The sequence below is a fragment of the Rhizophagus irregularis genome, chromosome 31, assembly GCF_026210795.1.
Source record: "Rhizophagus irregularis chromosome 31, complete sequence".
NCBI classification, from domain to species: domain Eukaryota; kingdom Fungi; phylum Glomeromycota; class Glomeromycetes; order Glomerales; family Glomeraceae; genus Rhizophagus; species Rhizophagus irregularis.
Genome location: NC_089459.1, coordinates 419,409 through 436,559, shown reverse-complemented (window position 1 = coordinate 436,559; position 17,151 = coordinate 419,409). Strand labels below are relative to the sequence as shown.

Genomic DNA, 17,151 nt, shown 5'->3' with positions numbered 1-17,151 from the left:
AAGAAATTAAATGATATTAAAATATATATATATAAAAAAAATTAATGAAAATTATTTTTTTTTTTTTTGGTGGATCTTTGGGATGTAAAAAAAAAAAGAAAAAGAATATCGAATAATAGTTTCTTTGATTGTTGGTGTAACAAATGATTTTGATGATCATTTTGGCGTGGATATAATTTTTTCAATATATTTGATTATTTGATGAATATGTGTTACAAATTATTTTTCAGTTACATTTTTTGCTTACCATTATTTTCACCTAATAAATATTTTACCATATTTGTATTGTAATAAATACAATAGAAGTTCAATATGACATCAGGTTCAACAATTTTTGTTTAAACCAAATAAAATTATTATAATGAAATAAAATTTCTTTCTTTCTTTTTTTTTACTTACACATGAAACACAATGAAATACACAAAAAAAAATAAAGGAATCGACAAAAAAAGAAACCATATTTTTACAATATATTATTGTTTATTACTATTATTACCAGTAATTATCATTAATAATCATTTATTACGTTATAATCAATAAGGTTTAATTATTATTTATACGATTGAATTTATTTAACTGGTTCGTTATGAATGAAAATGCATGTGAATTGTGTGAATTGAAGTGACAAAGAAGTTTGTAAAAAAAAAAAGTAGTCAACGTGTGTCAACGTGTGTAAAAAAAAAAATGTTAAATGCGTGTGTAAAAAAATGTTTAAGTGCATGTGTAAATGTGTATGCGTGTGTTAAATGCGTTATAATGTGTTTAATACCCGTTAATGCTTTTGAACGTAGATTCTATGAATATAAAAATAAGATTTATTTGTTTCAAATTCTTTCACTATTTTATCAGTAATTGAATCAACGTCCCCTTTTTTAACATTCATATCTTTACCTATTTGACCTTTTAAAAGTGATTTAACTTGATGTTTTGTATTTTTAGCGCATAATTCTTCCAATTGATTTTTATAAGATCCTACCGGAAATTTCCGTCTTTTATGATGTATATGTGATGATGAGAATGATGGAATTGATTTCAATATTGAATGACTACGTAAAATTATTTGTGGATTAACATTTCTTGTCCTTAAATAATTTATCACTAAAAAAAAAAAATAAAAAAAATAAATTAAAATAAATTAAAATTTGGTTATTATGATTAAATATTATTCAAAAATTATTTACTTGTTAAATCAAATTGTTTGGATAAAGGACCATAATTTAAAATTCCATATTCCATTTCACAAAATTCTAACCATCCACCTGGTTTAAGAATACGTGCAAGTTCTTGAAAAACAATTGTTTCCCATTGTAATTCAGTTATATCAAAATTTAAAAATTGTATATGAATGAAATCAAATGAATTATCTTCAAAAGGTAATCTTTTTAAAATATCATGTTGTTGAAATGTGATATTATTTGGAAATGTAGATTTTGGATATATTGGTAAAATATCAATCCCGAAGTAACTAGGTTTTGGAAAGTCTGATGCCATTTCCGTTAACCAGAATCCGAACCCACAACTTAAGTGTGTGTAGTGTGTGTATAGCGATTTATTCGATATATCGATTTATTCGATGATGTATAACGATTTATTCGATTTATTCGTTGATGTATGGCGATTTATTAGCGTATAACGTAAATGTATAGTGTAGTGTGGTAATAATGTATAGCATTTATTCAGTTATTCGGTTATTCAGTTATTCAGTTATTAATGTAAAAAAAAAAAAAAAAAAAAATGTTAGTCCGTTAATATATATAATAGCGTTTTATTAAAAAAAAAAGTGATTTTAATTATAATTACCCAACATCTAAAATTTTTGTATTAGGATTTAATAAAACATTTTGAATATCCGAAGAAAAATTTACTTTAAATATATCTCTCGTTGCAATATGAATATAATGTTCACCTTCATTATAATCATCTTTACTTTCATAAGAACGAGAGAAAACTTCATGAGAATTTATACATGGTTTAGTTGTTTTATTTTTTTCTTTAGAAAAATATTTTCCCATGGTATAAAAGTAAATAAAGGAAAGGTAATAAGGGTAATAAGGTATGGTTATAATAAGGTATTGTAAGGTATAATAAGGTATTGTAAGGTATAGTAAGGTATAATAAAGGTATAATAAAGGTATATAAAAGGTATATAATAAGGGTACAATAATAATAATAATAATAATAATAATAAGTAGGCCGAGTAAATATTATTATCACAATGTACGATAAATGTTTTGTATTCAATGTTATATATTCAACGTTATTATGTAAGTTAAACAAAGGGTTAGCTTTATATTTATATAAAAAAAAAATTTCCACTTTTATAAAAGAATCAAAAAAAGAAATAACTACACTAACCAAAATTTGTATTAGCGCATAATTTATTTCATGCCCATAATATTCTTTCGTTTTTTTCCGTTGAATTTGATCATCAAAGCTATTCAGGGATCAAAAAAAGTTAATCAATTTAAGGGACTAATAACAAGCATAACTAAAATACGCATAACCAATACGCATATAACTAATATGACATAACTAGTACGCATAAAGTCGCATAACTAACAAAAACTTACTAACACATATAACTAAAAACGCATTTAACGGATCATTTTGAATTTATCAGCTGAATATTATTTTTTCAAATAAAATAATAGAACCAATTATAATCCAATTATAATTCTCAAAATTTCTTGGCACATATTTAATACTGGTTAATGCCCAAGATAATAACTAAAAATAGGTAATATAATTGCACGTCAAAAAGAATGATTATTACTCCGCAAAAAAAAAAATAAAAATAAAAATAAAAATAAAAAAAAAATAATAATAATAAAAAAAATAAATAAATAAATTAAGATTACCTCAAATATTTTTTATTATATATTTTTTTTTTGAAAAAAAAAACAAATTTTTTTTTTAAAAATACGACTTTATAAATTATAATATAATATACAACTTTATAAATTATAACATAATATATAACTTTATAGATTGTAATATAATAATAATTCTTTTAAAAGAACGATCAGAAACGATCTAGTTCTAATTTCAATTCTATTATTTCTTTTTTAAAATGGTACAATCAAAATATTCTTATCTCTAATAATATTAAACAGGTTATAATTTTCTAAATAAGGATATACTGATTTTACAAGAATTTCGGGTTTACTACTTAATAGGGAAATTAATTCAAATGATTATATAATTTAATTTATTCATCGTCTTCTTTATTAATAAAAAACTTTTAATAAAAAACTTTTAATAAAAAAAAAAGATTAAAATGATTAAAATGATTTAAAAATGATTAAAATGAAAATTATCTTTAAAAACTTCATTTTCAATATAAAAGATCCACAAATATATTAAATTATTATAATTATTATAATTATTATATAATTTTCGATAAAAGTGTTCGAAATAAAGTTTCATAGTTTGGACGTTTTACAGATCAAATTTCAATCAAATTTAATCAAATTTGTGAAAAATTTCACAATAATTTAAAAAAATATAACAATATAATAAATAATATTATTATTATAAATAGAAAATTCCCAGTTTAAAAATTTAAAGTTTTATCAAAGTTTATTAAACTTTGATTTATTTATAAAGTACAAAAAGAAAATATTTATTCATTCAAAAAAAAAAAAAAAGGTTTGCATTTTTGAACCAATCATTTATAATGACTATCAGACAATAAAGATAAATTAGACAAGGAAATGCAATCTTCCTTTTTTTTTCTTTCTTTTTTATTGTGCAAATTATTTATGGTAAAGTCGCGTTTAATACCTACTTTATATATGGTACCCTTGTAATTTACCTGATTGTATTATTTACGAAAGTATTATTATACGCCATGTATGAAACGGCTGAAATAGTTTAGTTACCCTTGAGACACCTTTAGTCGTAATATAAACGCCTTATCAAAACAATATTTATCAAAACAATATTTACATATTAAAAATCTTATTTTATTTAACAGGTTAAAGAATTTATTATATATATATATATATATATATATATAATTAAAATTTTTACAAGAAAAAAAAAAATATTTCTAAATAATTTATATACAGTATATAAAATTTGTTACGTTTGTAATATAATATAATATAATATAATATAATATAATATAATATAATAATATTATATAACAACAATAAAAATAAATAAAAAATAAAAAAAATAAAAAAAAATCCCGAGTAAAAATGGCTCACAAATAAAAATCATTTCTTTTTTTGAACATAAAATCTATGAACAAGGAAATAAGTGTTATGTGAATCAAATTCACGTGTAAGAATATCATTAATGTCGGTATTTATCTTTGCAATTTTACCAACTGGTCCTAATAAAATATCTTTACAACATTTAACTGTAAGAAATCCTCCTAATATTCCTAATTTATTTGCATATGGTCCTAACGGAAAATGTCTTTTTTCGTGATAAACAATAGATGATGAAAATGATGGAATTGATTCAATGAGCGATCGATGACGTTGAACTATTAATGGATTTACATTTCTTGATCTTAAATAAGTACATACTAAAAAATTTAAAAAGGTTTTATTAAAAAAGTGTGAAAGTGGAAAGTGTGATTGTGATTTAATAATTTCTTTTTTTACCTGCGGAATTTATTTGTTTGGCAGTTGGTCCACTATTATAAAATTCAAATTCAGGATCACATATTTCTAACCATCCACCTGGTTTAAGAACACGTGCAAGTTCTTTATATACGATGGTTTCCCATTGTAATTCGGTAAAATCACATGCTAAAAATTGCATATGAATAAAATCGAATGTATTATCTTCAAAAGGTAATCCTTCTAATAGATTAAGTTGTTTAAATGTTATGTTACTTGGAACTGTAGATGTAGGAAATACTGGTAACATATCGACACCAATATAACTAGGTTTTGGGAAATCGGCTGCCATTTCTGTTAACCAGAATCCGGAACCACACCTTTGAAAACGCGATGATTATATAAAATAAAAAATAATTAATAAATATAAAACAATTTGGATTTTAAAAATTTTGGATTTTAAAAATTATAATAAATTAATAAATTTATAAATCATTTACCCAATATCCAAGATTTTCGTATCCCGATTTAATATATCATGAACATTAGAAGAGAAATTTTTTTCAAATATTTCTCTTATTATGACATGTCCTAAATGTTCCCTTTCATCAAAATCCATTTTATTTTTTGTTATTAATTTTTGTGAAGAAAACATTACATGATAATTACACGTATAATAATTTGTAGTTTTAGAAGAATGATTTCCCATATTTTAAAAACAAAAGGAATTATAATGATGTGTGTTTATAATATTGGAGATATTGGAGAAATAATAGAGATATTATACAAAGAGATTTATTTACAATATTTATAATAAATCAATTTTTTTTAAAAAAAAATTTTACGATTCTTTATCCTTTTTTTTTCACTGTATTTATATTTATTGGATAGATATTTATAAAAATTACATAATTTGTTTATATATATTAATTTACGTTAAACAAATAATTCCTCTTTAAAAATCGACTAATTTGGAAATTCAATGTGAACCAATCTAAATCAAAAAAGAATATAACGGATTAATCGTAAGTTTTTTAAATTAATATTATTGATTTCTTTTTCTTTTTTTTTTTTGAAACATTTGGAAAATAATAACCTTTAATATACAATTAATTATTATTATTTTTTTTTACCTTTAAAAGATTTATAACATTTTATAACATTTTATAAAAGTGGATCCGGATCGAAGAAAACACGGCACGGTTAATCCCGACACATTGTTTGATCTACTTTATTACATAAGATATTAAACGTCAGATATGTCGGATGAAATATTACTTTACTGTATACTAAACATATACAAACTACGGTATTCTTTTAAATTGATTTAGTGTTCATTTTTTCGGATAAAATTATCACTCATAATCATGTAAACGAAATCAATATATTAAAACTAAATTAATGTTAAAAGGAAATAATATTGAATGGAAGTAATATTGTTCACATTAGAAAATATTTCTGTTACACTGACTTCTTTCATCGTTTTCTTTCAATTAAAGTTGCTCATATGAATTTAAAGGATTGCCCGGATTGCATTACATTCAATGCATAAAAAGGAGGACACGTGGTCTAAGGGGATGCAATATGAAAATTATTAAGGAGCCATTAAATTATCCATATTTATTCATCAAATAAGAAATATAAATTACAAACGGAGTTAGGTAGGGTTATAAACCCGTTAAAAAGTTTGAATGTAAAAAATATATACATATAATTTATATCTTTATCATGATTTCCAAATATATTAATTTCTTTTTAATTTTTTCGGCAACAACCAAGTGCATAAAAAATTATATTCATTTTGAGAAAATTTTCCTGTCTTACTATAAATTATTACCTATGAAAGGTTGTTCATTCTTTCTTTATATAAAATTATAAAAGTTATCAGATCCTTCATTTACATTTCTTTATATAAAATTTATAAAATCTATGATCTTTCATTTACGTTTCCATATAAAATTTATAAAAAGTTATGGGACCTTTCATTTAAGACCAATAAAATCAATTTTTCAAAGAATGATTTACAATGCCGATGATCATCAAATTTCCGATATGAAAATCCCTTTGAAAAAATAAATATCGATATACATTGGTTACGTCGAATTTTTAATATAAAGTCAGAACTCAATATAAATAGCAATTTTTTTTATATAGTATGAACATATATAATTTGTTATATTAAAACTTATAAATTTTTGTCATTATATCGATCAATCGATATACCGATATTCGATATACAGATATTAAAAACCCGATAAAAAATTTTACTTTCCCATTATATCAGAGAACATATAAATATCGGTATAACAAATATTTTTCAATCTTTATATCGGAGTTTGACTGTATCAGTATATTGAATATCGGTATATCAAGTATGAAAAATTAGGTACGTTATAACAATATTCGATATACAGATATTAAAAACCCGATAAAATTTTACTTTCCCATTATATGAGAGAATATATAAATATCGGTATAACAAATATTTTTCAATCTTTATATCGAAGTTTAACTGTATCAGTATATTGAATATCAAGTATGAAAAATTAGGTACGTTATAACAATATTCGATATACAGATATTAAAAACCCGATAAAATTTTACTTTCCCATTATATCAGAGAACATATAAATATCGGTATAACAAATATTTTTCAATCTTTATATCGAAGTTTGACTGTATCAGTATATTGAATATCAAGTATGAAAAATTAGGTACGTTATAGCAATATTCGAAATACAGATATTAAAAACCCGATAAAATTTTACTTCTCATTATATGAGAGAATATATAAATATCGGTATAACAAATATTTTTCAATCTTTATATCGGAGTTTGACTGTATCAGTATATTGAATATCAAGTATGAAAAATTAGGTACGTTATAACAATATTCGATATACAGATATTAAAAACCCGATAAAATTTTACTTTCTCATTATATGAGAGAATATATAAATATCGGTATAACAAATATTTTTTAATCTTTATATCGGAGTTTGACTGTATCAGTATATTGAATATCGGTATATCAAGTATGAAAAATTAGGTACGTTATAACAATATTCGATATACAGATATTAAAAACCCGATAAAATTTTACTTTCCCATTATATGAGAGAATATATATATAAATATCGGTATAACAATATTTTTCAATCTTTATATCGGAGTTTGACTGTATCAGTATATTGAATATCAAGTATGAAAAATTAGGTACGTTATAACAATAGTCGATTTTAAACTAATCTTTCACCCTATAAAAAAGGTTTATGCTAAATTTGTGCCAAACGGGCTAATCATACAATAAAATTTGATAAACAAATATCGTATGATTAGCCCGTTTGGCACAAATTTAGCACAAATCCATTTTTATAGGGATCATTGATTCAATTTAAGCAATATACAACAATTTGGTCGAATTTATGAACTTTTGAAATTTGCTTTACTACCAATTACAGAAAAAATAAATGTTAAATATAATAGCGTGAGAAGACTAGCATTTACTCGACAACCAATTACGAAAACAATGAGAAGTTAGGATTTGCTTTGCTATAAATAAAATAAAATGTCAAATATATAGTGTGAGAAGACTAGCATTTACTCGGCAACCAATTACGAAAACAATAAAATGGATGAGAAGATAGAATTTGCTTTGCTACCAATTACAAAATAAAATGTCAAATATATAGTGTGAGAAGACTAGCATTTACTCGGCAACTAATTACAAAAACAATGAGAAGTTAGGATTTGCTTTGCTACCAATTACAAAATAAAATGTCAAATATATAGTGTGAGAAGACTAGCATTTACTCGGCAACCAATTACGAAAACAATAAAATGGTTAAGAAGATCAGGATTTGCTTTGCTACCAATTACAAATAAAATAAAATGTCAAATATATAGCGTGAGAAGACTGGCATTTACTCGGGAATAATTACCAATTACAACAACAACAAAATGGGAATTTGCTTTGTTACCAATTACAGAAACAATAAAATGTCAAATATATAGTGTGAGAAGACTAGCATTTACTCGGCAACTAATTACCAATTACAAAAACAACAAAATGGGAATTTGCTTTGTTACCAATTACAGAAACAATAAAATGTCAAATATATAGCGTGAGAAGACTGGCATTTACTCGGCAATAATTACCAATTACAAAACAACAAAATAGGAATTTGCTTTGTTACCAATTACAGAAACAATAAATGTCAAATATATAGTGTGAGAAGACTAGCATTTACTCGGCAACTAATTACCAATTACAAAAACAACAAAATGGGAATTTGCTTTGTTACCAATTACAGAAACAATAAAATGTCAAATATATAGTGCGAGAAGACTAGCATTTACTCGGAAAACCAATTACAAAAACAATATAATGGTTGAGAAGCTCAGAATTTGCTTTGCTATCAATTACAAAAACAATAAAATGTCAAATATGTAGCGTGAGAAGACTAGCATTTACTCGTCAATCAATTACAAAAACAATAAAATGGTTGAAAAGTTTGCTACCAATTACAAAAACAATAAAATGTCAAATATGTAGCGTGAGAATTACAAAAACAACAAAATGGCTTTGCCACCAATTACAAAAAAAAATAAAATGTCAAATATATAGCAAATACATAGCCAAGAAGATATAAGATTGAAGACTTGCCACGCTTGCTACTCCTGATCCATACTAAATCCCTTCCTACCTATGACCGTTCTTCCGAAAATATTAAGTCCAAACCAACTCTGCTAGCTATCGTTTAGCTAGGATATATATATATAATCATACAAAAGCAGACTTAACGTCAACTAACGTTCTAAAGTACCAACTCCTTCTTGTGTACAAAGGTTTCGACTCTACAATTACAACTGATTACCTTTAGATTCTTTTCTAATCGGACTTGCATTCATAATAATTGCTGTTAATTTAAACCAAACTTGGATTATTCCATTATGGTTTAAGATTTACTAACTTATTTCATTATATTCACCGATGGGGGCTTTAATTTTAGTTTAAAACCGACGATGTTGATAGATAAGAAAACACACTAGTTTCTTAAAAAAGTTTAAAGATTCAATCTTTCACTACTCTACTTAATTATTGTTGAATGAAATTTTAAAACCTATTGTACTAGATTCGAATGAAATCATACTAGATTAGAATGTACTAGTATCGTATACTTAATTATTGTCGGTTTCAAAATGTTGTGTCCTATTAATGTCTGACAGCATTCGTCTGAAAAATCTGGTATTCTTTTTTTTTTTTTTTTATTCAAATATAATAGGCTACAATGAGAACAGCAATAATACTAACGTCCTTTTTTTGATGATCACTTCATATTATCATGTGTAATTTTGTAATTTTTTTAGCCAACCAGGATAATTTTGGCCAAAAGGTTGAAATTACATAATTTATTGAATTTTCTTGCAGATTAAGCACGTGAATTAAGTGAATTAATCAGTTACTCACTGCTCCCATTTAAATTAAAGTGATAGGATACGTTGTTTTGAAACACTTTATGCACTTTATGCACGCACATCCCATACATATTCGTGTTATATTTTTGCATAAATAAATTACGTTCCCTAATTAACTTTTACATACTGTATAATACTGCGCAAACAAAGACATCTAGGGGGAATAAACTTATTATAGGTTCTTTATTAAAAAAAGATAACGAATATAAATTCTCAAAATTATTTCTTTTTTTGTGATCTTCCAACCCTTTTATCTTTTTAAAGTTGATGTACCTTTGGTCAATTTTTTTCTTCATTGAAAAGTGAATTTACCTTTATTATATTTATAATAAAATGTGTACATTTTTTTTTAATTTAACCTAAAAAAAAAAACTTTCTCGGAACCTTAAATCTTTATAAGTTAAGATTGATTTTCACTAGGATATACATACACAATAAACCGCAGTTTTTTTTAGGTTTTCTCTTAATTTGATCATTGGGCTGGGAAAATTACAAAAACTTTCTTTTTTTCTCCCTCGTAACAAAAAAAAATAACAATGAAATAATAAAAATAATAATAGTAATTTTTTTTTGATTTTTTGATTATCGTTTAAAATATAAGTTTAAATCAATTTATCAACAATGAATGAATGAATGAATGAATGAATGAATGAAAATGATACGTTTGACTTTTTATCGAAATAAAAATAAAAAAAATATAAAATATAAAAAATTTTTTTTTTCTTGTGAAATCCAAATAAAATGCACAATTGCGGCTAATGATGTTCAACCAATGAATTTTTGAAGTTGTAAAACCATTGTGACTCTTATCGGACTAAAAAACAAGGTGTTGTATCTTTACATGTGATGAAACCATCGTGTGCATCAATATTTATATCTTATTCTTGATAAATATTTATTTGGATAATTATCTTCATGAACTTCATTTCGGAATTTGAGAGATAATAACTAACAAACTATTTGGTTAAATTATTTTACGCCAAAAATTCCTCTAAACTTATAAAATTCATATGATTGAAAAAAAAAAATAAAACCTAGAAAAAGAAAATTTTTTTTTTTTTTTTTTTTTAAACAATCAAACTTTTTGATAAACAAAAGGACCAGATTAGATTTTATGCTTCATTATGCATAATATAAATTATATAAATTATTATAGTTACCATTTAAGATATATAATTTAATTTACCCGAAATACTTTATATTTATATATATATATATTTTTTTATTATGTCTTAAAGCTTCCATAATAATTGAACAATTAAATTATACAGTTTATTGACCTTGCTACAATTGGTTCTTATAATAAAGTCATGGTATTTTCCGTTATGTTCGGTTCTTTTTCATACTAAATACCGCTTATTTTGCTTACTTTGCCGTCAATTGTGTCAATTGTCATACTCTTGAAACTATTAAAATTATATAATGTTTGTATCATGATATGTATTAGGAAAGTCGTAAATAGGTAATACCAAATTACAAACTGACCTTTCTCTCTAAGAACTGTACATGCTCTCCTTAATTTTTAGCCAATAATCTACCGGGAATTTATTCCCTTTTTTGGTTATTGGGCATATAATTAAGTTCAAAAACCGAGTGAGTAGAAAAAAATCCCGCCTTTTTTTTGGAAACTCTTCTCTTTTTTACGCGGTCCTAACAAAAAAAAAAAATTTTTTTTTATATATTTTTTTTCTTCTTTTTTTCCTCCTTACAATCTAAAAAAAAAAACAAATATAAAAAGGATTTATTATTTATTATTTATTATTATTATTATTATATTATTATTTGTTATTTATTTATTTTATTTTATTTTATTTTATTTTTTTTAATTCCCCCTTTTTTTTAGAGAGAGAAATATAATATTATTATTGTCATCATTATTATATTATTATTTTACTCTCCTCCTCGAGAATAAAAAAATAAAATTTGATTTCTCAAAGATCACTTTTTGTAAATAATAATACTTTCAACTGAAAGAAAGAATATACATCAAATTTTTTCAACTTTGAATAATTCATCTGATAATTAATAAAAACCATGGAATCAAATAAAAATATTGTCGGACGTGATACTCCAACCAATAAATCATCTCGTCCAAAATCTACTTCAAATAAAATCAAGAAGAATAATTCACCTAATAATATAGTTACCTCAAATTTATCAAGCAATAATAATAATAAACCAAAATCTCCAATCTTATCAAGAGATGTATCTCGTAACATTGAAAGAAAAAAATCAATTAGTGGTCCTACTTCTTCAAATAGAACTAAAAGTAGTGTTCAATCAAATACTTTAATGAAAAAATCAAAAAGTGGACCGATTTCTTCGATTTCTCGTGATGAACCTGGTACTGATAATTTAGTAAATAAGAAACCTCCAAAATTAAATATGGCTTTTAAAAATAATCGTCCCACTTCTCAGCAAATTTCTTCAAAAGATTCTTCCGGTAAAGATTCTTCTAGTAAAGATTCTTCCGTTAAAGATTCTTCCGCTAAAGATTTTTCCGTTAAAAATTCTTCCGATAAAGATTCTTCCGTTAAAAATTCTTCAACAAAAGGTTCTCCAAATACTGTTATTTCTCCTCCTCTCGTGTCTCCAAAAATAATTGAATTAAGAAAATCTGAATCTTTTCAATCAAAATCTTCTGTCAAAGAAAATTCTGCTGATGATTCTTCAAATGTTACTTCATCAAAGTCATCAAAGAAACCAACTCCTTTATTTGCTTCAAAATCGCATCGTGGTGTTGCAAAGAAGAAAACTTCAACATTGTCTTCTTTACCTAAAGCTGAATTAAATAAGGAATTATTGGCTAGATTAGAACAACAAAATTCTCAATTGCCACCTCAGGTAATTATAATCATATATATGTGTAATATTAAAATATAAAAAATTAAATAAATTTTTTTTTTTTTTTAGGATTCTACTCAATTTTTATTAGCCCGCCTTGAAAGACAAAATGATATGTTGGACAACGATCCAAAATCAGTTTGCATTGAATCCAACGTACTTAAGGCTAACATGGATGTTGTACAATCTTTAATCAATGATATTAAGACTCCGGAGGCTGATGTTGATACTGATACATCAGATGATGCAAATCCTACCTCCTCCAACCCTTCCAACACTATTACTAAAAAGAAAAAGAAACTTCGTGATTCAAATGATGAAGAAACAAAGAAAATTGATTGGGATTTTTGGACTGCTTTAATTCAAGATTATACTGCTGTAGCGACAAAATTACCTCATTTATTAGCTGCTAAATTGCAACAAGGTTTACCTTCGAAATTAAGAGGTTTAGTTTGGCAATCTATGAGTCAAGCTTCTTCAACTTATTTGGAAACTATGTATAGTCAATTATTATCGGAATCTTCTCCTTACGATAAAATTATTGAACGTGATTTAGCTAGAACTTTTCCTGGTGTGGAATTATTTAAAGAGGAGAATGGTCATGGTCAAACTATGCTTTGGAATGTCTTGAGAGCTTATAGTTTGTATGATCCTTTAGTTGGTTATTGTCAAGGTCTTGGATTCTTGGTCGGTCCTTTATTGATGAATGTAAGTTTAATTTCTATTCACGTGATTTACGTGATTCAACGTGATTTAGCATGACGTTAATTAAAACTTTTTCGTGACTTACGTTAACTTTTTTGTAGATGTCTGAAACTCAAGCTTTCTGTGTATTTGTTAGGTAGGTTAAAGGTCTTACGACTTTTACGTGTACTCTACTCATTATCTTCATTTTTGCTTATTTCTAATCCGCGTTCCACGCAAAATTTTCCTTTATAGATTGATGGAAACATACGATATGCGTACAATGTTTACTTTGAATATGGAAGGTCTTCAACAAAGACTCTACCAATTCTCTGGTCTTCTCTCACAAATCCTTCCAAAATTACATTCTCATTTCCATCTTCATGGAATTCAATCTGCTATGTACGCGTCACAATGGTTCCTTTCATTATTCGCTTATACATATCCTCTTCCTTTGGTATTTAGAATATATGATGTAGTATTTGCTGAAGGTGCACCTGAAACCATAATGAGAGTTGCTATAGCGTTATTGAAAAAGAATGAAGAAAAATTATTGAGTTTTGGAGAATTTGAAGATTTGTTGGATTTCTTGACTTCAAGATTATATGAAACTTATAATAATGAACCAACTGGATTAATTAAAGATGCCATGGAATTAAGTTCTGTTATTACTAAAGGTAAATTGGATGAATTGTCAGATTCTTACGTACATGATATGGAAGATCAAAAGAAACGTGCCGAAGAATTGGTCGCTGTTAGATTTAATGGAAGATTTGATCGATCAAAGAAAGATAAAAAGAAAGATGATTCAAAGAAAAGAGAGAAACGTTCTGGTGATAACCGATGGTCACTTAATCCATCATTACCAAACTCTAGACATTCGGTTGCTACAATGCAAAATTTAACCAGATCAAACTCAAGTTCCAGTACATCAAGTGATTTCTCCACATCATCCGATAGTGAAGCTCCAACATCAGTTACACCAGCACCAAATTTCGTCTCAAATGATGCTAGTACGGGAGTGTTACATCAACAAATTGAAGATTTGGTAACAGCCTATTCACATTTACAAAAAGAACATGCGGAAATAACAGAGCAATTGGTTGGTATTAAAATGGAAAAGATTGATTTGGTGAATGAAGTTGATGCATTAAATAGTCGATTAAGAGGAATGGAAAAGGAAAATAAGAGAATGTCAATAGATTCTTCAATGACATTGAATAATGATGATGGATTTGAATCTGGAAGAAGTACTAGAATCGCTTCACCGATCACACCAAATCCGGATCAAAAAGATGGTTATGATCAAATGAAAAATTTCATGAATTATATAGGATCAAAATTAGGTTATGAAGATGGATTAGATAAAGAATTATTGAAATCAAGAAGGTTATCAGCTCCAGCTACTTCTCTTACAGAATATCAATTATCTCTCTTAATGAATAGTAATAATAATGCTCATTCAGAATCAAAAGATGGTGCGTTTGGTTTAGTTAAAGAATGGAATGAAAAAAGTAAGGAACAATATTCTTTAGAATTAGCACTTACCGAAGAATTAATTCAAGTTAAACAAGAGAAATTTGAATTGATGTTGGAAAATAAAGAATTGGTAAAAAGAAATTGTGAATTAGAAAATGCTTTGGAAAATTCTCATCAAATTCAAAAATTTATCCAAGATAAAAATGCTTTCTTACGTACTGAAATTGAGAGATTAGATGAAGAATCAACCCAAGCATTATATGAACAAAATTCATTAAAAGAAGAGATTAAAGCTATTAAACATAATCGAATTGAACATATTCGTTCTAATAGAGAAAATGAAAAATTGAAAAAAGAGTTGGAAAATGTTGAAACAAGATTAAGACAATATGAACCTGATTATATGGGAAATAATGAATGGGTCACAACAATGGAAGAAATAGAAGAAATTATCGCGGCCTCTAATACTCCAAAATCAAGAAGGGTATCCTTCTTAAATTTCTTTGTAACACCAAACGGATCAAAATCTAGTAGTGATGGTGATTTCTTCACTTCTACTTGTACAGGGGAAAATTGTCCGACAGCAAAAAAATGTGATGAACTAGAAAAAATGTTGAAACATGTCAAAATGTTATTGGTTGAAAGTGAAAGAGCAAGGGATCAAATGAGCACTCAATTAGAAGAATTAAACAGTATGTTGAATGGTTTTGGTAGTTTAGATGACGTTGATGATATTTTTCAATCTATTTCTGTTGAAGAAAATCCTTCCCAACAAAAATCTAAATCTGAAAAAAGATTATCTACAAGTTTAGCTTCTTTCTTCGGAGCTTCTTAAACATTGCATCAATTATTTTTTCCTTCCCCCCCTTTTTTTTCGACGGATAAAATCGACTTCGATATAAAATATTTTTTTAAATACCAATTAATATAAAAAAAAACTTTATAATTCGTATTTACTCCCGAACACAAACATTTTTTTTTTTCTAACGCGTTTATTTTTCGTAAATTTTAAAAATAATTTTTTTCATCGTTTATTTACTAGTTTATTTATTTTTTGTACTTTAGTACTTTTAATTTTCTTTCCATTATTTTCTTTGAATTACATCGAACATTCTTCTTTTAATTATTACTTTAATTTGGGTTAAAGATTGATTCGGATTTCTTTTTTCGGTACAAATATATTTGTATCTTTGTATTTATTTTGTATCTTAATGAAAGTTTAATATTTGAATAGGACATTAATTTCTTTAGGTTTTATGGGCTTTAAGTTTTTGTTTAATTTTATTTCTTCCCTTTTAATCGAAACATCGTCATTAATGATAATCGTTAATGTGAGAGATCTTAAAAAAAAGCAGATCCGTCAACAAAAAGAAAAAAATAATATTCTCTCATATAACATTTTTGATACTTGATGTTTCTTTTCCTTTTTTTTATTACCCCTTATTTTTTTTTAACAATATCTCGTTTTCTTTGAAAATACACTTTTTTTAAAACACCCCCACTTTTATGTTATTAAGGTAATTTTTTTCTAAGCTTAATCTTTTTTTTTATATACCCCTTTTTACTTTTCTTTTATTTTCTTTTTTATTTTCTTCTTATATATATTATAATAAAGTTTTCTCTTGTATTTTATTTTTATTTTTTATTTTAATTGTGAATAAAGCAAAAAAAAATTGTAAATTATATTTTAAAAAAAAAATGTATTTTTCTAATGAATTTTTTTAATGGTCAAAGAAAAAAGTATATATAAAACATATTCAATTATTCGATATTTAATTGAAGGGTTGTAAAAATAAAATGAATACCTGAAGATATCAGACTAAATTGACTAGCACATACATGGATATTTTCAAATGTGATTTACTCCAAGAAAGGTTATGGGCGTAATTGTGGATATGAAAATTTTAATCAATAAAAATTTCAATAAAAACCACTACTGCACTAATTCTTTATACATTTGCTAGTAAAAAATTTCAATTTCACGTGACTTTTTGGCCATTGGTGTACTAATGACAGATATGATAACAGTAAAATTTATTTTTTTATTAACCTATTACTAATATAAAATTATATATTAAAATAAACCTATTTT

The 17,151-nt window shown here is 25.3% G+C and overlaps 3 protein-coding genes across 3 annotated transcripts; 1 reads left to right on the top strand and 2 right to left on the bottom strand.

Moving 5' to 3' along the window:
- Positions 1-678: 678 nt before the first annotated feature.
- OCT59_022199 (uncharacterized protein) lies at positions 679-2,012 on the bottom strand (the record flags this gene model as incomplete). Its single annotated transcript, XM_025331059.2, has 3 exons — positions 679-1,098; positions 1,182-1,519; positions 1,801-2,012. 3 exons carry the CDS (start codon positions 2,010-2,012, stop codon positions 773-775), a joined length of 876 nt encoding a protein of 291 aa, XP_025185651.1. The 3' UTR covers positions 679-772.
- A 2,208-nt stretch (positions 2,013-4,220) lies between these two features.
- On the bottom strand, positions 4,221-5,283 carry OCT59_022198 (uncharacterized protein; the record flags this gene model as incomplete). Its single annotated transcript, XM_025310144.2, has 3 exons — positions 4,221-4,537; positions 4,617-4,954; positions 5,075-5,283. The coding sequence occupies 3 exons, from the start codon at positions 5,281-5,283 to the stop codon at positions 4,221-4,223; spliced, it is 864 nt and encodes a 287-aa protein (XP_025185650.2).
- Positions 5,284-11,770: 6,487 nt separating this feature from the next.
- OCT59_022197 (uncharacterized protein) lies at positions 11,771-15,894 on the top strand (the record flags this gene model as incomplete). The annotated part of the gene is made up of 4 exons (XM_066144664.1): positions 11,771-12,896; positions 12,966-13,604; positions 13,703-13,737; positions 13,836-15,894. The coding sequence occupies exons 1-4, from the start codon at positions 12,087-12,089 to the stop codon at positions 15,892-15,894; spliced, it is 3,543 nt and encodes a 1,180-aa protein (XP_066006104.1). The 5' UTR covers positions 11,771-12,086.
- Positions 15,895-17,151: the final 1,257 nt, after the last annotated feature.